Source organism: Oncorhynchus clarkii, unplaced genomic scaffold (genome assembly GCF_045791955.1).
Source record: "Oncorhynchus clarkii lewisi isolate Uvic-CL-2024 unplaced genomic scaffold, UVic_Ocla_1.0 unplaced_contig_12859_pilon_pilon, whole genome shotgun sequence".
NCBI lineage: Eukaryota > Metazoa > Chordata > Actinopteri > Salmoniformes > Salmonidae > Oncorhynchus > Oncorhynchus clarkii.
In genome coordinates, this window is record NW_027258126.1 from 94,632 (window position 1) to 116,094 (window position 21,463).

At 48.5% G+C, this 21,463-nt stretch overlaps 2 protein-coding genes across 2 annotated transcripts in view; both read right to left on the reverse strand.

Annotated features, from left to right (window-relative positions):
* The window catches only part of LOC139395742 (amyloid beta precursor protein binding family B member 2-like), a 47,365-nt gene extending 28,526 nt beyond the window's left edge, over positions 1-18,839 (reverse strand). Inside the window, exons 1-8 of the mRNA XM_071143087.1 lie at positions 18,767-18,839; positions 14,941-15,149; positions 11,817-11,876; positions 10,574-10,636; positions 9,920-9,999; positions 9,452-9,503; positions 7,405-7,551; positions 4,693-4,820 (exon numbers count right to left, since the gene is read on the reverse strand). Of these exons, the coding sequence (XP_070999188.1) occupies positions 4,693-4,820; positions 7,405-7,551; positions 9,452-9,503; positions 9,920-9,999; positions 10,574-10,636; positions 11,817-11,876; positions 14,941-15,149; positions 18,767-18,824 (797 nt within the window). The 5' untranslated portion in view covers positions 18,825-18,839. The remainder of the gene's footprint in view (positions 1-4,692; positions 4,821-7,404; positions 7,552-9,451; positions 9,504-9,919; positions 10,000-10,573; positions 10,637-11,816; positions 11,877-14,940; positions 15,150-18,766) is intronic.
* A 993-nt stretch (positions 18,840-19,832) lies between these two features.
* On the reverse strand, positions 19,833-20,839 carry LOC139395741 (probable serine/threonine-protein kinase DDB_G0282963; the record flags this gene model as incomplete). The annotated part of the gene is made up of 2 exons (XM_071143086.1): positions 20,773-20,839; positions 19,833-20,587 (listed from the first exon to the last, which is right to left on the reverse strand). A coding segment is annotated over exon 2 (735 nt), but the record flags the coding sequence as incomplete, so codon positions are not given.
* Between the last annotated feature and the right edge of the window lie 624 nt (positions 20,840-21,463).

Consider the following 21,463-nt stretch of genomic DNA (forward strand, 5'->3'; position numbering starts at 1 on the left):
CAAGACCTCCTGCTGAGGAACAAGGATTACATCTACTACCACACAAGACCTCCTGCTAGGAGGAACAAGGATTACATCTACTACCACACAAGACCTCCTGATAGGAGGAACAAGGATTACATCTACTACCACACAAGACCTCCTGCTAGGAGGAACAAGGATTACATCTACTACCACACAATACCTCCTGCTGAGGAACAAGGATTACATCTCTACCACACAAGACCTCCTGCTAGGAGGAACAAGGATTACACTACCACACAAGACCTCCTGCTAGGAGGAACAAGGATTACATCTACTACCACACAAGACCTCCTGCTGAGGAACAAGGATTCCATCTACTACCACACAAGACCTCCTGCTGAGGAACAAGGATTACATCTACTACCACACAAGACCTCCTGCTGAGGAACAAGGAGTACATCTACTACCACACAAGACCTCCTGCTGAGGAACAAGGATTCCATCTACTACCACACAAGACCTCCTGCTAGGAGGAACAAGGATTACATCTACTACCACACAAGACCTCCTGCTGAGGAACAAGGATTACATCTACTACCACACAAGACCTCCTGCTGAGGAACAAGGATTACATCTACTACCACACAAGACCTCCTGCTGAGGAACAAGGATTACATCTACTACCACACAAGACCTCCTGCTGAGGAACAAGGATTACATCTACTACCACACAAGACCTCCTGCTGAGGAACAAGGATTACATCTACTACCACACAATACCTCCTGCTAGGAGGAACAAGGATTACATCTACTACCACACAAGACCTCCTGCTAGGAGGAACAAGGATTACATCTACTACCACACAAGACCTCCTGCTGAGGAACAAGGATTACATCTACTACCACACAAGACCTCCTGCTGAGGAACAAGGATTACATCTACTACCACACAAGACCTCCTGCTGAGGTACAAGGATTCCAACATGTTATATACAGTACATTCAGACTATTCATTCTCTGTTAACTTATTCAACATTTTGTTAGGTTATAGCCTTGTTCTAAATGTGATTAAATTGTTTTAAAAACCTCATCAATCTACACACAATACCCCATAATGACATCACAATACCCCATAATGACATCACAATACCCCATAATGACATCACAATACCCCATAATGACAAAGCAACATTTCTTTCAAATGTATTAAAACAACTGAAATATCACATTTGCATTCAGACCCTTTACTCAGTACTTTGTTGAAGCACCTTTGCGATTACAGCCTCAAGTTTTCTTGGGTATGACGCTACAAGCTTGGCACACCTGTATTTGGGGAGTTTCTCCCATTCTTCTCTGCAGATCCTCTCAAGCTCTGTCAGGTTGGATGGGGAGCGTCGCTGCACAGCTATTTTCAGGTCTCTCCAGAGATGTTCGATCGGGTTCAAGTCCGGGCTCTGGCTGGGCCACTGAAGGACATTCAGAGACTTGTCCCGAAGCCACTCCTGTGTTATCTTGGCTGTGTGCTTAGGGTCGTTGTACTGTTGGAAGGTGAACCTTCACCCCAGTCTGAGGTCCTGAGCGCTCTGGAACTGGTTTTCATCAGGGATCTCTCTGTAATTTGCTCTGTTCATCTTTCCCTTGATCCTGACTAGTTTCCCTGCTGCTGAAAAACATCCCCACAGCATGATGCTGCCACCACCATGCTTCACCGTAGGGATGGTGCCAGGTTTCCTCCAGACGTGATGCTAGGCATTCAGTCCCAATTAGTTCCATCTTGGTTTCATCAGACCAGAGAATCTTGTTTCTCGTGGTCTGAGAGTCCTTTAGGTGCCTTTTGGCTCACTCCAAGCGGGCTGTCGTGCCAGTAATTTGACCCCCTGTCGACACCTCACGCCTCAGTTTGGGAACCACTGATGTAGATGCCAGTAATTTGACCCCCTGTCGACGCCTCACGCCTCAGTTTGGGAACCACTGATGTAGATGCCAGTAATTTGACCCCCTGTCGACGCCTCACGCCTCAGTTTGGGAACCACTGATGTAGATGCCAGTAATTTGACCCCCTGTCGACGCCTCACGCCTCAGTTTGGGAACCACTGATGTAGATGCCAGTAATTTGACCCCCTGTCGACGCCTCACGCCTCAGTTTGGGAACCACTGATGTAGATGCCAGTAATTTGACCCCCTGTCGACGCCTCACGCCTCAGTTTGGGAACCACTGATGTAGATGCCAGTAATTTGACCCCCTGTCGACGCCTCACGCCTCAGTTTGGGAACCACTGATGTAGATGCCAGTAATTTGACCCCCTGTCGACGCCTCACGCCTCAGTTTGGGAACCACTGATGTAGATGTCAGTAATTTGACCCCCTGTCGACGCCTCACGCCTCAGTTTGGGAACCACTGATGTAGATGTCAGTAATTTGACCCCCTGTCGACGCCTCACGCCTCAGTTTGGGAACCACTGATGTAGATGCCAGTAATTTGACCCCCTGTCGACGCCTCACGCCTCAGTTTGGGAACCACTGATGTAGATGTCAGTAATTTGACCCCCTGTCGACGCCTCACGCCTCAGTTTGGGAACCACTGATGTAGATGCCAGTAATTTTATATAATTGGTCGCTTGATTAAAGAAATGGAGCTGAACATCGCTGAACATCGCTGAACAACGCTGAACAACGCTGAACATCGCTGAACAACGCTGAACATCGCTGAACAACGCTGAACAACGCTGAACAACGCTGAACATCGCTGAACAACGCTGAACATCGCTGAACAACGCTGAACAACGCTGAACAACGCTGAACATCGCTGAACAGCGCTGAACAACGCTGAACATCGCTGAACAACGCTGAACAACGCTGAACAACGCTGAACATCGCTGAACAACGCTGAACAACGCTGAACAACGCTGAACAACGCTGAACATCGCTGAACAACGCTGAACAACGCTGAACATCGCTGAACAACGCTGAACAACGCTGAACATCGCTGAACATCGCTGAACATCGCTGAACAACGCTGAACAACGCTGAACATCGCTGAACAACGCTGAACATCGCTGAACAGCGCTGAACAGCGCTGAACATCGCTGAACAACGCTGAACATCGCTGAACAACGCTGAACATCGCTGAACATCGCTGAACAACGCTGAACATCGCTGAACAACGCTGAACATCGCTGAACATCGCTGAACAGCGCTGAACATCGCTGAACAACGCTGAACATCGCTGAACATCGCTGAACATCGCTGAACAACGCTGAACATCGCTGAACAACGCTGAACATCGCTGAACATCGCTGAACAACGCTGAACATCGCTGAACAACGCTGAACAACGCTGAACAACGCTGAACATCGCTGAACATCGCTGAACAACGCTGAACAACGCTGAACAGCGCTGAACAGCGCTGAACAGCGCTGAACATCGCTGAACAACGCTGAACAACGCTGAACATCGCTGAACATCGCTGAACATCGCTGAACATCGCTGAACAACGCTGAACAGCGCTGAACATCGCTGAACATCGCTGAACAACGCTGAACAACGCTGAACATCGCTGAACAACGCTGAACATCGCTGAACAACGCTGAACAACGCTGAACAACGCTGAACATCGCTGAACAACGCTGAACATCGCTGAACAACGCTGAACAACGCTGAACATCGCTGAACATCGCTGAACAACGCTGAACAACGCTGAACAACGCTGAACAACGCTGAACAGCGCTGAACATCGCTGAACATCGCTGAACAACGCTGAACAACGCTGAACATCGCTGAACATCGCTGAACATCGCTGAACAACGCTGAACAACGCTGAACAACGCTGAACATTTGAAATGTTGGTGTTTATCTTTAACTGTTCATGTCTTTTTTGTTCAGTTTCATTTGTTTTGTTGTTGTTTTGTTTTGTTTGAGTTCACTTGCTTTGGCTGTGAACACGAGTTTCCCATATCGATAAACCCTCTGTAGCGCCTTGCGGTCGGAGGCCGAGCAGGTACCATACCAGGCGGTGAGGCAACCAGTCACGATGCGCTCGATGGTGCAGCTGTAGAACCTTTTGAGGATCTGAGGACCCATGCCAAATCTTTTCAGTCTCCTGAGGGGGAATAGGTTTTGTCGTGCCCTCTTCACGACTGTCATGGTGTGTTTGGACCATGGTAGTTTGTTGGTGATGTGGACACCAAGGAACTTGAAACTCACGAACCGCTCCACTACAGTCCCGTCGATGTTAATGGGGGCCTGTTCGGCCTGCCTTTTCCTGTAGTCCACGATCATCTCCGTTGTCTTGCTCACGTTGAGGGAGAGGTTGTTGTCCTGGCACCTCACGGCCAGGTCTCTGTTCTCCTCCCTATAGGCCGTCTCATCGTTGTCGGTGATCGGGTCTACCACTGTTGTGTTGTCAGCAAATTTAATGATGGTGTTGGAGTCGTGCCTGGCCATGCAGTCATGAGTGAACAGGGAGTACAGGAGGGGACTGAGCACGTACCCCTGAGGGGCCCCCGGGTTGAGGGGGCGCCCCGTCAGGAAGTCCAGGATCCAGTCGCAGAGGGAGCTGTTTAGTCCCAGGGTTACTTGGGTAATCTTTCATCAATCAATCACTCCTCTTCTCCTCTTTCCGGACATCCCCCTCTCCCAATCAATCACTCTGACCTTTCACTGTGTGTGTGTGTGTGTGTGTGTGTGTGTGTGTGTGTGTGTGTGTGTGTGGTCGTCATGGTAACTCACCTGACATTGTCACGGCCGACCCCCCAGACACGAATGCTTGCTATTGGCTGAGAATGAAGCACGTTGCCAAGACAAGGATCAACCAGGTTCAACATGTTGTTCACCAGAACCAGATGCATGTCCTGACCCTGCAAACACACACACACACACACACACACACATTAATCCTTGATATTGGTCTGAATGGCCGTAGATTAAAGTACCAGTCAAAAGTTTGGACACACCTACTCATTCAAGGGTTTTTCTATATTTTTTACTATTTTGCAGAATAATTGTGAAGACATCAACACTCTGAAATAGCACATCTCTCCCTCTCTTATCTCCTCCTCTAACTTCCTTCCATCCTTATCTCCTCCTCTTTCTTTCTTCCATCCTTATCTCCTCCTCTTTCTTTCTTCCATCCTTATCTCCTCCTCTAACTTTCTTCCATCCTTATCTCCTCCTCTAACTTCCTTCCATCCTTATCTCCTCCTCTTTCTTTCTTCCATCCTTATCTCCTCTTTCTTCCTTATCTCCTCCTCTTTCTTCCTTCCATCCTTATCTCCTCCTCTAACTTCCTTCCATCCTTATCTCCTCCTCTTTCTTTCTTCCATCCTTATCTCCTCTTTCTTCCTTATCTCCTCCTCTTTCTTCCTTCCATCCTTATCTCCTCCTTTCTTCCTTCCATCCTTATCTCCTCCTCTTTCTTCCTGCCATCCTTATCTCCTCCCCTTTCTTCCTTATCTCCTCCTCTTTCTTCCCTCCATCCTTATCTCCTCCTCTTTCTTCCCTCCATCCTTATCTCCTCCTCTTTCTTCCCTCCAACCTTATCTCCTCCTCTTTCTTCCTTCCATCCTTATCTCCTCCTCTTTCTTCCTTCCATCCTTATCTCCTCCTCTTTCTTCCCTCCATCCTTATCTCCTCCTCTTTCTTCCCTCCATCCTTATCTCCTCCTCTTTCTTCCTTCCATCCTTATCTCCTCCTCTTTCTTCCCTCCATCCTTATCTCCTCCTTTTTCTTCCCTCCATCCTTATCTCCTCCTCTTTCTTCCTTATCTCCTCCTCTTTCTTCCCTCCATCCTTATCTCCTCCTCTTTCTTCCCTCCAATCTTATCTCCTCCTCTTTCTTCCTTTTCTCCTCCTCTTTCTTCCTTCCATCCTTATCTCCTCCTTTCTTCCTTCCATCCTTATCTCCTCCTCTTTCTTCCCTCCATCCTTATCTCCTCCTCTTTCTTCCTTATCTCCTCCTCTTTCTTCCCTCCATCCTTATCTCCTCCTCTTTCTTCCCTCCATCCTTATCTCCTCCTCTTTCTTCCTTATCTCCTCCTCTTTCTTCCTTCCATCCTTATCTCCTCCTTTCTTCCCTCCATCCTTATCTCCTCTTTCTTCCCTCCATCCTTATCTCCTCCTCTTTCTTCCTGCCATCCTTATCTCCTCCTCTTTCTTCCTTCCATCCTTATCTCCTCCTTTCTTCCCTCCATCCTTATCTCCTCCTTTCTTCCCTCCATCCTTATCTCCTCTTTCTTCCCTCCATCCTTATCTCCTCCTCTTTCTTCCCTCGATCCTTATCTCCTCCTCTTTCTTCCTTCCATCCTTATCTCCTCCTCTAACTTCCTTCCATCCTTATCTCCTCCTCTTCCATCCTTATCTCCTCCTTTCTTCCTTCCATCCTTATCTCCTCCTTTCTTCCCTCCATCCTTATCTCCTCCTCTTTCTTCCTGCCATCCTTATCTCCTCCTCTTTCTTCCTTCCATCCTTATCTCCTCCTTTCTTCCCTCCATCCTTATCTCCTCCTTTCTTCCCTCCATCCTTATCTCCTCTTTCTTCCCTCCATCCTTATCTCCTCCTCTTTCTTCCCTCCATCCTTATCTCCTCCTCTTTCTTCCTTCCATCCTTATCTCCTCCTCTAACTTCCTTCCATCCTTATCTCCTCCTCTTCCATCCTTATCTCCTCCTTTCTTCCCTCCATCCTTATCTCCTCCTTTCTTCCCTCCATCCTTATCTCCTCTTTCTTCCCTCCATCCTTATCTCCTCCTCTTTCTTCCCTCCATCCTTATCTCCTCCTCTTTCTTCCTTCCATCCTTATCTCCTCCTCTAACTTCCTTCCATCCTTATCTCCTCCTCTTCCATCCTTATCTCCTCCTTTCTTCCCTCCATCCTTATCTCCTCTTTCTTCCCTCCATCCTTATCTCCTCCTCTTTCTTCCCTCCATCCTTATCTCCTCCTCTTTCTTCCTTCCATCCTTATCTCCTCCTCTTTCTTCCTTCCATCCTTATCTCCTCCTCTTTCTTCCTGCCATCCTTATCTCCTCCTCTTTCTTCCTGCCATCCTTATCTCCTCCTCTTTCTTCCCTCCATCCTTATCTCCTCCTTTCTTCCTTCCATCCTTATCTCCTCCTCTTTCTTCCTTCCATCCTTATCTCCTCCTCTTTCTTCCTTCCATCCTTATCTCCTCCTCTTTCTTCCTTATCTCCTCCTCTTTCTTCCTTTTCTCCTCCTCTTTCTTCCTTCCATCCTTATCTCCTCCTTTCTTCCCTCCATCCTTATCTCCTCCTCTTTCTTCCCTCCATCCTTATCTCCTCCTCTTTCTTCCTTATCTCCTCCTCTTTCTTCCTTCCATCCTTATCTCCTCCTCTTCCATCCTTATCTCCTCCTTTCTTCCTTCCATCCTTATCTCCTCCTTTCTTCCCTCCATCCATCCTCACTCTCTCCTCTCTCTCTCCTCTCTCTCTCACCTCTCCCCAGATGCCGACCGTGTCTCTGATGTTGCTCTTGCAGTAGGATAGCTGTCGGATACAGTTGTTAACGGCAACGCTACTCTTCCCTGGCGACAGGTCCTCTTCTGCCATCTCTACCCAACCCAGAGACTGCACCGCAAAACACTACACACACACACACACAGACAGACAGACAGACGCAGGTTACACATACACGCACACAATTATTATATTGTATGGTAAGGTGGAAGGATGGAAGGACGGAGGGATGGAGGGGTGGAGGAGTGGAGGGGTGGGGGAGGGATGGAGGGGTGGTGGAGGGATGGAGGGGTGGAAGGATGGAGGGATGGAGGAGTGGAGGGGTGGTGGAGGGATGGAGGGGTGGTGGAGGGATGGAGGGGTGGAAGGATGGAGGGATGGAGGGGTGGTGGAGGTATGGAGGGGTGGAAGGATGGAGGGATGGAGGGGTGAGGTATGGAAGGATGGAGGGATTGAGGGGTGGAGGGGTGGTGGAGGGATGGAGGGGTGGTGGAGGGATGGAGGGGTGGAAGGATGGAGGGATTGAGGGGTGGAGGGGTGATGGAGGTATGGAGGGGTGGAAGGATGGAGGGATGAGGTATGGAGGGGTGGAAGGATGGAGGGATGGAGGGATGGAGGGATGAGGTATGGAAGGATGGAAAGATGGAGGGATGGAGGGGTGGTGGAGGTATGGAGGGGTGGAAGGATGGAGGGATGGAGGGGTGAGGTATGGAAGGATGGAGGGATTGAGGGGTGGAGGGGTGGTGGAGGTATGGAGGGGTGGAAGGATGGAGGGATGGAAGGATGGAGGGATGGAAGGATGGAGGGATGGAAGGATGGATGGTTCTAATGGAAGAGGTAGACAGACTGAACTCGACATATGGATGGAGGGATGGAGGGGTGGAGGGAGGGAGGGATGGAGGGATGGAGGGATGGAGGGATGGAGGGATGGAAGGATGGAGGGATGGAAGGATGGAGGGATGGAGGGGTGGAGGGAGGGAGGGATGGAGGGATGGAGGGGTGGTTCTAATGGAGGGAAGGATGGATGGTTCTAATGGAAGGAGGGATGGTTCTAATGGAGGGAAGGATGGATGGTTCTAATGGAAGGAGGGATGGTTCTAATGGAAGGAGGGATGGTTCTAATGGAAGAGGTAGACAGACTGAACTCTACATAACCTTTGACTGAACACACCGAGAGAGGAGGGAGAGAAGGAGGGAGAGAGGAGGGAGAGAAGGAGGGGGGAGAGGGAGAGAGGAGGGAGAGAAGGAGGGGGGAGAGGGAGAGGAGGAGGGGGGAGAGGGAGAGGGAGGGAGAGAAGGAGGGGGGAGAGGGAGAGGGAGGGAGAGAAGGAGGGGGGAGAGGGAGAGGGAGGGAGAGAAGGAGGGGGGAGAGGGAGAGGGGAGGGAGAGAAGGAGGGGGGAGAGGGAGGGAAAGCTCATTTTCAGCAGTCTATTCATCAACTATTAATCTGACCTCAACACAGACTGACAAGAAAGAGAGAAACAGACAGGGAGAGAGAGAGAGAGAGAGAGAGAGAGAGAGAGAGAGAGAGAGTGAGAGAGAGAGAGCGAGCGAGAGAGACAGACAGGGAGAGAGAGAGAGAGAGAAGAGAGAGATAGAGAGAGAGAGAGAGAGAGAGAGAGAGAGAGAGAGAGAGAGAGAGAGAGAGAAGAGAAAGAGAGAGAGAGAGAGAGAATCCAGAAAAGAGCCGTTCAATTCTAAATTCTACAACCACCTAAAAGGAAGCGATTTCCAAACCTTCCACACATTGTTACAACACTGTACATAGACAGTAATATATTTCAACTGTCTGTATTCTTGTGAAACTTCTGTGAGTGTAATGTTTACTGTTAATTTGTTAAAAGAGAGAGAGAGACCTATTTATCATAGCAGCAGTGCAGTTCTCAGTCTGTCCACAGAGGGGCAGTGTTGTACAGCTCTCAGACAGCCCACACTGACAACCCTCTCTCTCTGTCTCTCCACACACAGCATCACAACAACAGGGATACACACACAGACAGAGGACACACGTGGTGGGCCTCTCACCTTGGCCTCAGGGTCACTGTTAGACTCCTCCTCTTCCAGTGGGAGAGGGATCCTGGGGGGAGGGATGGGGGGGGGGGGGGAGAGACAGAAGAATAAGAACCTGTGACTGTGTGGCTCGCAGTTTCCTCCTGCCTTTGGGTACGCAACAATATCACCTTTTATAGAGGTCTGTCTGTCTGTCTGTCTGTCTGTCTGCCCGGTCTGTCTGTCTGTTGGTCTGTCTGTCTGTCTGTTGGTCTGTCTGTGTCTGTCTGTCTGTCTGTTGGTCTGTCTGTCTGTCTGTTGGTCTGTCTGTCTGTCTGTTGGTCTGTCTGTCTGTCTGTTGGTCTGTCTGTCTGTCTGTTGGTCTGTCTGTGTCTGTCTGTCTGTCTGTCTGTCTGTTGGTCTGTCTGTGTCTGTCTGTCTGTCTGTCTGTCTGTCTGTCTGTCTGTCTGTCTGTCTGTGTGTGTGTGTGTGTGTGTGTGTTACCGTAGCGATGCATATCTGAGCGTAGCTCCCTCAAACTCCTTCAAGCTGGGGTCAGGGTTCACCGTGGCCGCCTGCAGGTCCTGGTGCACAGATATGACATCATGCTCACTCATTACATCATCAGACAGAGACAGACAGCCAGCCAACTAGCCAGACAGACAGACAGACAGATAGAACCCTGAACTCAGACAGATAAAACCCTGAACCCAGACAGATAGAACCCTGAACCCAGACAGAGAGAACCCTGAACTCAGACAGATAGAACCCTGAACCCAGACAGATAGAACCCTGAACCCAGACAGATAGAACCCTGAACCCAGACAGATAGAACCCTGAACTCAGACAGATAGAACCCTGAATCCAGACAGATAGAACCCTGAACCCAGACAGATAGAACCCTGAACCCAGACAGATAGAACCCTGAACTCAGACAGATAGAACCCTGAACCCAGACAGATAGAACCCTTAACTCAGACAGATAGAACCCTGAACCCAGACAGATAGAACCCTGAACCCAGACAGATAGAACCCTGAATCCAGACAGATAGAACCCTGAACCCAGACAGATAGAACCCTGAACCCAGACAGATAGAACCCTGAACTCAGACAGATAGAACCCTGAACCCAGACAGAGTCTAGAGGAGAGATAGTTACCTTCCAAACCTCACTATCAATCTTTCCCCCACTCACAGCTCCAACATCACCCCACAGCTGCTTCTACACACACACACACACACACACACACACACACACACACACACACACACACACACACACACACACACACACACACACACAGTGGTGGGGGGGTGAGGGATGAGAAGAGAGAGAGAGAGACAGGACAAGAATTTTAGGTCTACTGGTTTAGTAGTGGGGGGGGTTATTGGTCACTACACACCTAGACAAGATCTACTGGTTCTGGGTTTAGTAGTGGGGGGTTATTGGTCACTACACACCTAGACAAGATCTACTGGTTCTGGGTTTAGTAGTGGGGGGTTATTGGTCACACCTAGACAAGGTCTACTGGTTCTGTTTTTAGTAGTGGGGGGGTTATTGGTCACTACACACCTAGACAAGGTCTCCTGGTTCTGGGTTTAGTAGTGGGGGGGGGGGGGGGTTATTGGTTAAAGTATAGATATATACACAGTAATAACTATGTAATACACATCCATCTAGAATAACCCACCCAAACACACATCCATCCAGAATAACCCACCCAAACACACATCCATCCAGAATAACCCACCCAAACACACATCCATCTAGAATAACCCACCCAAACACACATCCATCCAGAATAACCCACCCAAACACACATCCATCCAGAATAACCCACCCATACACACATCCATCTAGAATAACCCACCCAAACACACATCCATCCAGAATAACCCACCCATACACACATCCATCTAGAATAACCCACCCAAACACACATCCATCCAGAATAACCCACCCAAACACACATCCATCCAGAATAACCCACCCAAACACACATCCATCCAGAATAACCCACCCAAAAACACATCCATCCAGAATAACCCACCCAAACACACATCCATCCAGAATAACCCACCCAAACACACATCCATCCAGAATAACCCACCCAAACACACATCCATCCAGAATAACCCACCCATAACCCACCCAAACACACATCCATCCAGAATAACCCACCCATAACCCACATCTATCCAGAATAACCCACCCAAACACACATCCACCCAGAATAACCCACCCAAACATGACAACATTAGTCTAGGTCACATGGTCAGGAAGGGCTAGAGATCACATGGTCAGGAAGGGACAGAGGGAACATGACAACATTAGTCTAGGTCACATGGTCAGGAAGGGATAGAGATCACATGGTCAGGAGGGATGGATTGAAAGTAGATACCTTGATATCTTCCATGTGAGGTTCAGAATGATCAGGTTCATGTAGAGAGGATGAGCGAGGCTAGAGAGAGGGGGAGAGAGACACAGAGAGCGAGACAGAGAGAGAGAGAGAGAGAGAGAGAGAGGGGAGGAGAGAGAGAGAGAGACAGAGAGAGAGACAGAGAGAGAGAGAAAGAGAGAGAGAGACAGAGAGAGAGAGAGAGAGAGAGAGAGAGAGAGAGAGAGGAGAGAGAGACAGAGAGAGAGAGAGAGAGAGAGAGAGAGAGAGAGAGAGAGAGAGGAGAGAGAGACAGAGAGAGAGAGAGAGAGAGAGAGAGAGAGAGAGAGAGAGAGAGACAGAGAGAGAGAGAGGAGAGAGAGGGAGGAGAGAGAGACACAGACAGACAAGACACACAGTGTAGATGAAACAATCACAAACAATTATCAGGTGTGTGTGTGTGTGTGTGTGTGTGTGTGTGTGTGTGTGTGTGTGTGTGTGTGTGTGTATCCCACATCTGTTGCTAAGGGGTAATGATATTAGGGACAGTATAGGATGAATCACAGTCCTCGTTATCGGTAACAATCCTTCTTAGTTAATTGTGGAAATAAATTATTTGTATATATTTGTTGAATAACTGTGTCCAGTATAATGGAGAGGCTTTTGGCTGGTGGTCTGCTTCTGTCCTGTAGGTGGCACTGTGCGCTCTTTATAAACCTGGGATACAGGGGTGGTCTGCCAGACACTGGGACGACCTGGGTTACAGGGGAGGTCTGCCAGACACTGGGACGACCTGGGATACAGGGGTGGTCTGCCAGACACTGGGATGACCTGGGATACAGGGGTGGTCTGCCAGACACTGGGATGACCTGGGATACAGGTGGACAGAGCAGGTCTGATGGGAGGGGTTGAGGGGAAATGAAGGACTGGATGGTGTTCAGAGATAGATGGGAGGGGTTGAGGGGAGCTGAAGGATGGGACTGGATGGTGTTCAGAGATAGATGGGAGGGGTTGAGGGGAGCTGAAGGATGGGACTGGATGGTGTTCAGAGATAGATGGGAGGGGTTGAGGGGACCTGAAGGACTGGATGGTGTTCAGAGATAGATGGGAGGGGTTGAGGGGAGCTGAAGGATGGGACTGGATGGTGTTCAGAGATAGATGGGAGGGGTTGAGGGGAGCTGAAGGATGGGACTGGATGGTGTTCAGAGATAGATGGGAGGGGTTGAGGGGAGCTGAAGGATGGGACAGGATGGTGTTCAGAGATAGGGGCGGCAGGGTAGCCTAGCGGTTAGAGCGTTGCCACTTAATATCATGTTTATATACCCTACATTACTCATCTCATATGTATATACTGTACTCTATACCATCTACTGCATCTTGCCTATGCCGTTCGGCCATCACTCATCCATTTATTTATATGTACATATTCTTATTCACTCCTTTACACTTGTGTGTATAAGGTAGTTGTTGTGAAATTGTTAGACTACTTGTTAGATATTACTGCACGGTCGGAACTAGAAGCACAAGCATTTCACTACACTCACATTAACATCTGCTAACCATGTGACCAATAACATCTGCTAACCATGTGACCAATAACATCTGCTAACCATGTGACCAATAACATCTGCTAACCATGTGACCAATAACATCTGCTAACCATGTGACCATTAACATCTGCTAACCATGTGACCATTAACATCTGCTAACCATGTGTATGTGACCAATAACATCTGCTAACCATGTGACCAATAACATCTGCTAACCAAGTGACCAATAACATCTGCTAACCATGTGACCAATAACATCTGCTAACCATGTGTATGTGACCAATAACATCTGCTAACCATGTGACCAATAACATCTGCTAACCATGTGACCAATAACATCTGCTAACCATGTGACCAATAACATCTGCTAACCATGTGACCAATAACATCTGCTAACCATGTGACCAATAACATCTGCTAACCATGTGACCAATAACATCTGCTAACCATGTGACCAATAACATCTGCTAACCATGTGACCATTAACATCTGCTAACCATGTGACCATTAACATCTGCTAACCATGTGACCATTAACATCTGCTAACCATGTGACCAATAACATCTGCTAACCATGTGACCATTAACATCTGCTAACCATGTGACCAATAACATCTGCTAACCATGTGACCAATAACATCTGCTAACCATGTGATCATTAACATCTGCTAACCATGTGACCAATAACATCTGCTAACCATGTGACCAATAACATCTGCTAACCATGTGACCAATAACATCTGCTAACCATGTGACCAATAACATCTGCTAACCATGTGACCAATAACATCTGCTAACCATGTGACCATTAACATCTGCTAACCATGTGACCATTAACATCTGCTAACCATGTGACCATTAACATCTGCTAACCATGTGATCAATAACATCTGCTAACCATGTGACCAATAACATCTGCTAACCATGTGACCACTAACATCTGCTAACCATGTGACCATTAACATCTGCTAACCATGTGTATGTGACCAATAACATCTGCTAACCATGTGACCAATAACATCTGCTAACCATGTGACCAATAACATCTGCTAACCATGTGACCATTAACATCTGCTAACCATGTGACCATTAACATCTGCTAACCATGTGACCAATAACATCTGCTAACCATGTGACCATTAACATCTGCTAACCATGTGACCAATAACATCTGCTAACCATGTGACCAATAACATCTGCTAACCATGTGACCATTAACATCTGCTAACCATGTGACCAACAACATCTGCTAACCATGTGACCAATAACATCTGCTAACACATGTGACCATTAACATCTGCTAACCATGTGACCATTAACATCTGCTAACCATGTGACCAATAACATCTGCTAACCATGTGTATGTGACCAATAACATCTGCTAACCATGTGACCATTAACATCTGCTAACCATGTGATCAATAACATCTGCTAACCATGTGACCATTAAAATGTGATTTGATTTGATGTCTTCAGATCTCACTGTTACAATTAAATAGAAAATACGTGGCTCTATTTAATCAAATGTCATCGTCAGGGATCCAAATATTATCGCTTTCGCCCCTAAAAATACCCAAAAATGTAATTCTAGGTGTTTACCTGGTGGTCTGGAGGTGGGGAGGCTGAGGTGGTGTCCCCCAGGCTAGAGCCCTCCTGTCTGGTGAGAGGGTCTCTGGGCGCTGGTCTCTCCCACTGTGTGGCTCCACTAGGGATATGCCAGTAGTAGATATCAGCCTTGTCTGTAATCCTCTTCCATCCTGGAGGAAGGTCCCCTTCTGTCTGACAGCCCTGATGACCACTCCAGATATCTGAGACAAACATGGACATATTACCTCGATTGACTCTGTACCGGTACCCCCTGTATGTAGCCTCCACATTGACTCTGTACCGTAACACCCTGTATATAGCCTCCACATTGACTCTGTACCGGTACCCCCTGTATATAGCCTCCACATTGACTCTGTACCGTAACACCCTGTATATAGCCTCCACATTGACTCTGTACCGTAACACCCTGTATATAGCCTCCACATTGACTCTGTACCGGTACCCCCTGTATGTAGCCTCCACATTGACTCTGTACCGGTACCCCCTGTATATAGCCTCCACATTGACTCTGTACCGGTACCCCCTGTATATAGCCTCCACATTGACGCTGTACCGGTACACACACACACACACACACACACACACACACACACACACACACACACACACACACACACACACACACACACACACAGCATCACACCATCACCCTCACACACTCACTTCCCCAAACACCCTCACACACCCCTGCAGCCCCCTCTCCCCCACCCACACATGCACACACTTTTGTCTCTGTGAGGGTGATGCATAGCTAGCTTCATACTGACTAGACACTAGACACTAATACCTAGCTAGCATCATACTGACTAGACAGTATGGACTGCCGACGTTGTCTACCCGAGGGAATTGTCCGGCTGGCTCCTCCGGCGCAACGTTGCCTGGGCGCCCATCTGCGGCCTGCTAGCCGTTGGCTATCTTATCGGCTGCTATCTGAATAGACAATCGGACAATTTTTATTTTATTTTATTTTAATTTATTTATTTATTTTTCTTCTTGGGCCTCTATAACTATATCTATTGTTTTTATTTTTGTTGTTGTTGTGTGATTTGGATTAATCCCCTCTACCTCACGGAAACCCACTAATCTACTGACCGAACGCAAGAGGTGGCTAACAACAGACTCCATCCTATGCTAGCTTGCTCCTATGCTAGCTTGCTACCAATTTAGCTGTCTAAATCGCCGTGACCCCCAACCAACCTCTCCACTCACTGGACCCTTTTGATACCTCGACTGAGCATGCCTCTCCTTAATGTCAATATGCCTTGTCCATTGCTGTTCTGGTTAGTTTATTGGCTTATTTCACTGTAGAGCCTCTAGTCCTGCTCACTATACCTTATCCAACCTATTAGTTCCACCACCCACACATGTAATGACATCTCCTGGTTTCAATGTTTCTAGAGACAATATCTCTCTCTTCATCACTGAATACCTAGGTTTACCTCCACTGTATTCACATCCTACCATACCTTTGTCTGTACATTATACCTTGATGCTATTTTATCGCCCCCAGAAACCTCCTTTTACTCTCTGTTCCAGACGTTCTAGACGACCAATTCTTATTGCTTTTAGCCGCACCCTTATTCTACTCCTACTCTGTTCCTCTGGCGATGTAGAGGTGAATCCAGGCCCTGCAGTGCCTAGCTCCACTCCTATTCCCCAGGCGCTCTCTTTTGACGACTTCTGTAACCGTAATAGCCTTGGTTTCATGCATGTTAACATTAGAAGCCTCCTCCCTAAGTTTGTTCTATTCACTGCTTTAGCACACTCTGCCAACCCGGATGTTCTAGCTGTGTCTGAATCCTGGCTTAGGAAGACCACCAAAAATTCAGACATTTTAATTCCAAACTACAACATTTTCAGACAAGATAGAACTGCCAAAGGGGGCGGTGTTGCAATCTACTGCAGAGTTCTGTCCTTCTGTTCTGTCTGTTCTGTCAGTAGAGGATGCCTGGATATTTTTTTTAAAATGCCTTCCTAACCATCTTAAATAAACATGCCCCATTCAATAAATTTAGAACCAGGAACAGATATAGCCCTTGGTTCTCCCCAGACCTGACTGCCCTTAACCAACACAAAAACATCCTATGGCGTTCTGCATTAGCATCGAACAGCCCCCGTGATATGCAGCTGTTCAGGGAAGCTAGAAACCATTATACACAGGCAGTTAGAAAAGCCAAGGCTAGCTTTTTCAAGCAGAAATTTGCTTCCTGCAACACTAACTCAAAAAAGTTCTGGGACACTGTAAAGTCCATGGAGAATAAGAACACCTCCTCCCAGCTGCCCACTGCACTGAAGATAGGAAACACTGTCACCACTGATAAATCCACCATAATTGAGAATTTCAATAAGCATTTTTCTACGGCTGGCCATGCTTTCCACCTGGCTACTCCTACCCCGGTCAACAGCACTGCACCCCCCACAACAACTCGCCCAAGCCTTCCCCATTTCTCCTTCTCCCAAATCTGCTCAGCTGATGTTCTGAATGAGCTGCAAAATCTGGACCCCTACAAATCAGCCGGGCGAGACAATCTGGACCCTTTCTTTCTAAAATTATCTGCCAAAATTGTTGCCACCCCTATTACTAGCCTGTTCAACCTCTCTTTCGTGTCGTCTGAGATTCCCAAAGATTGGAAAGCAGCTGCGGTCATCCCCCTCTTCAAAGGGGGTGACACTCTTGACCCAAACTGCTACAGACCTATATCTATCCTACCATGCCTTTCTAAGGTCTTCGAAAGCCAAGTCAACAAACAGATTACCGACCATTTCGAATCTCACCATACCTTCTCTGCTATGCAATCTGGTTTCAGAGCTGGTCATGGGTGCACCTCAGCCACGCTCAAGGTCCTAAATGATATCTTAACCGCCATCGATAAGAAACATTACTGTGCAGCCGTATTCATTGATCTGGCCAAGGCTTTCGACTCTGTCAATCACCACATCCTCATCGGCAGACTCGACAGCCTTGGTTTCTCAAATGATTGCCTCGCCTGGTTCACCAACTACTTCTCTGATAGAGTTCAGTGTGTCAAATCGGAGGGTCTGCTGTCCGGACCTCTGGCAGTCTCTATGGGGGTGCCACAGGGTTCAATTCTTGGACCGACTCTCTTCTCTGTATACATCAATGAGGTCGCTCTTGCTGCTGGTGAGTCTCTGATCCACCTCTACGCAGACGACACCATTCTGTATACTTCTGGCCCTTCTTTGGACACTGTGTTAACAACCCTCCAGGCAAGCTTCAATGCCATACAACTCTCCTTCCGTGGCCTCCAATTGCTCTTAAATACAAGTAAAACTAAATGCATGCTCTTCAACCGATCGCTACCTGCACCTACCCGCCTGTCCAACATCACTAATCTGGACGGCTCTGACTTAGAATACGTGGACAACTACAAATACTTAGGTGTCTGGTTAGACTGTAAACTCTCCTTCCAGTCCCATATCAAACATCTCCAATCCAAAGTTAAATCTAGAATTGGCTTCCTATTTCGCAACAAAGCATCCTTCACTCATGCTGCCAAACATACCCTTGTAAAACTGACCATCCTACCAATCCTCGACTTTGGCGATGTCATTTACAAAATAGCCTCCAATACCCTACTCAACAAATCTAATACAGCTAGACACTAGACAACACACAGCACATCCTGCAGGAGAGAGAGAGCCTAACACACACACACACACACACACACACACACACACACATACACACACACACACACACACTGAGCAACTGACCAAATTCTCCCACACTGCACTCCTTCCTCATAAACAATATAGTGTGTGTGTTCGTGCGTCTGTGTGTGTGTTCCAGGCCTACCTGGGAGGGGAGGTGAGGTGTTCTCCTGAGACAGAGAGGACCAGCCAGGAGAGTTCATGTCCTGGATCCTGATTACAACACAGTCTGTCGTCACCTCTTCAACACTATCCTTCTGCCTCAGAGGAGAGGAGGAGGAGGAGGGGAGGGGAGGGGTTTCTTCAGGACTGCTGTGTCTGGGTATGGATGGAGGAGGGGGATACGGAGAGTCTTTAACAGATTTGAGGAGCCTAAAGCTGGGGTGGAGGTCTGGATGGCTCCCCTGGTCTGGAGCTTTGACCTGGTTCTCACTCTTCAACAGAGGCCTCCTCTCCTCCTCCATCTTCTCCTCCTCTTCCCTCTCCTCCTCTTCATCCTCTATCCTCTCCTCCTCTATCCTCTCCTCCCCAATCCTCTCCTCCTCTTCCTCCTCTATCCTCTCCTCATCTATGCTCTCCTCCTCTTCCTCCTCTATCCTCTCCTCCTCTATCCTCTCCTCCTCTATCCTCTCCTCTATCCTCTCCTCCTCTATCCTCTCCTCCTCTATCCTCTCCTCCTCTATGCTCTCCTCCTCTTCTTCCTCTATCCTCTCCTCCTCTTTCCCCCTCTCCTCCTTTATCCTATCTTCCTCGTCCTCCTCTGCCTCCTCTATCCTCTCCTCCTCGTCCTCCTCTTCCTCCTCTATCCTCTCCTCCTCGTCCTCCTCTATCCTCTCCTCCTCTATCCTCCTCTCCGCCTCTTCCCCCTCTATCCTCTCCTCCTCGTCCTCCTCTGCCTCCTCTATCCTCTCCTCCTCGTCCTCCTCTTCCTCCTCTATCCTCTCCTCGTCCTCCTCTATCCTCTCCTCCTCGTCCTCCTCTATCCTCTCCTCCGCCTCTTCCCCCTCTATCCTCTCCTCCTCGTCCTCCTCTGCCTCCTCTATCCTCTCCTCCTCGTCCTCCTCTTCCTCCTCTATCCTCTCCTCCTCGTCCTCCTCTATCCTCTCCTCCTCGTCCTCCTCTATCCTCTCCTCCTCTATCCTCTCCTCCTCTATCCTCTCCTCCTCTTCCTCATCTATACTACTCCTCTCCTCCTCGTCCTCCTCTATCCTCTCCTCCTCTTCCTCCTCTATCCTCTCCTCCTCTTCCTCATCTATACTACTCCTCTCCTCCTCCTCTATTTTCATCTCCACTTCCTTCTCAGACAGGATGCTGATGTCATCCCCGTCGTCTGTCACGTTCGTGATGCTTTCCAGATCTGAGTTCACGTTAGTTTTCAGATCCAGGTCTGAGTTCACGTTAGTTTTCAGATCCAGATGTATCTTGGTGTCGGGGTCGAGGTTCATCTTGGTGAGGATGTCCTCATTGACGGTTTCATTGTTTGTATTGCAGTCCTCTGTGGTTGAGTCGGGGTCAGGGGTTGTGTTCTTGTTGTGGTCATGTTGTCCATGTCGTTCAGCTGTGGTTGAGTCGGGGTCAGGGGTTGTGTTCTTGCTGTGGTCATGTTGTCCATGTCGTTCAGCTGTGGTTGAGTCGGGGTCAGGGGTTGTGTTCTTGTTGTGGTCATGTTGTCCATGTCGTTCGGCTGCTTTGCGCAGGGCGTTCAGCCCGTTCTTGGCCAGTTTGTTGGGAGTCGACGACGACGGAGGAAGAGTTACATCACTCAGCCCCATTGCACTCTGGATGCTGGTCAGACAATACTTCTTACGACACTTAGGAAACGTGGCCCAACCCAGCCTGGTGACATCACCGCCACTGACATCACGATTGTGGGAGGAGCGAAGGCTGAGTGAGGCGGGAGGAGTCACGGCAGGGCCGTTCCTATTGGCCACGTCTATTGACATCATCACCGAAGAGGCAGGGCCTCCTGGAGAGAGAGAGAGAACAGTGAGGGAGCATGTGTTACCTGATAGGAGGTCAGTCCTGGACCAGGGGTTAGAGGTCAGAGGTCACAGGTCAGTAAAGAGAAAAGTATGTTGAGGATTGTAACTGTCAGGGTTGACCCCGGAGACAGTAGCTAGACAACACCGTACCGAACACTGAGGGTCCTACCGTAGAGCTAAGGACTGTTGGTAACCCCAGGATGGTGTGGGTCCATGTTTTGGACTTCTCAGCCAATCACAGCGTCTACCCTCGATGACCAATCACAGACAGAGGAGTTCTGCTTCAGCCAATCATATGGCTTCACCAGGAAGACAGCTTCTGACTGCAAGAAACAAACACAATCCTTTAATGAATGAAGAACGCGCACACACACACACACACACACACACACACACACACACACACACACACACACACACACACACACACACACACACACACACATACACACACACACACACAGTGGGCCAAGTGAGGACAAACAATGCATAAAAACATGTTGCATTCTGGGACTAAATTACAAGTCAAGCTCCACTACTGCTGCAACAAGCCCACATACCAGGACAAACACACACACACACACACACCCAGAGGAAAGTGGGAAGGTAACAAGAGCCTGGATGTGACAGTAACCTCACACCTCTGACCTGTTGGCCTATTTCAGTTCTGTGTGTCTAACAGCTCACTGTAGGTGGGGGACTGAGAGAGTGTGTGTGTGTGTGTGTGTGTGTGTGTGTGTGTGTGTGTGTGTGTGTGTGTGTGTGTGTGTGTGTGTGTGTGTGTGTGTGTGTGTGTGTGATCTGTCTAGAGTAAAAATAACAGCTGCTAACACCAAAGACGTAGAGATGTTAACCATTTG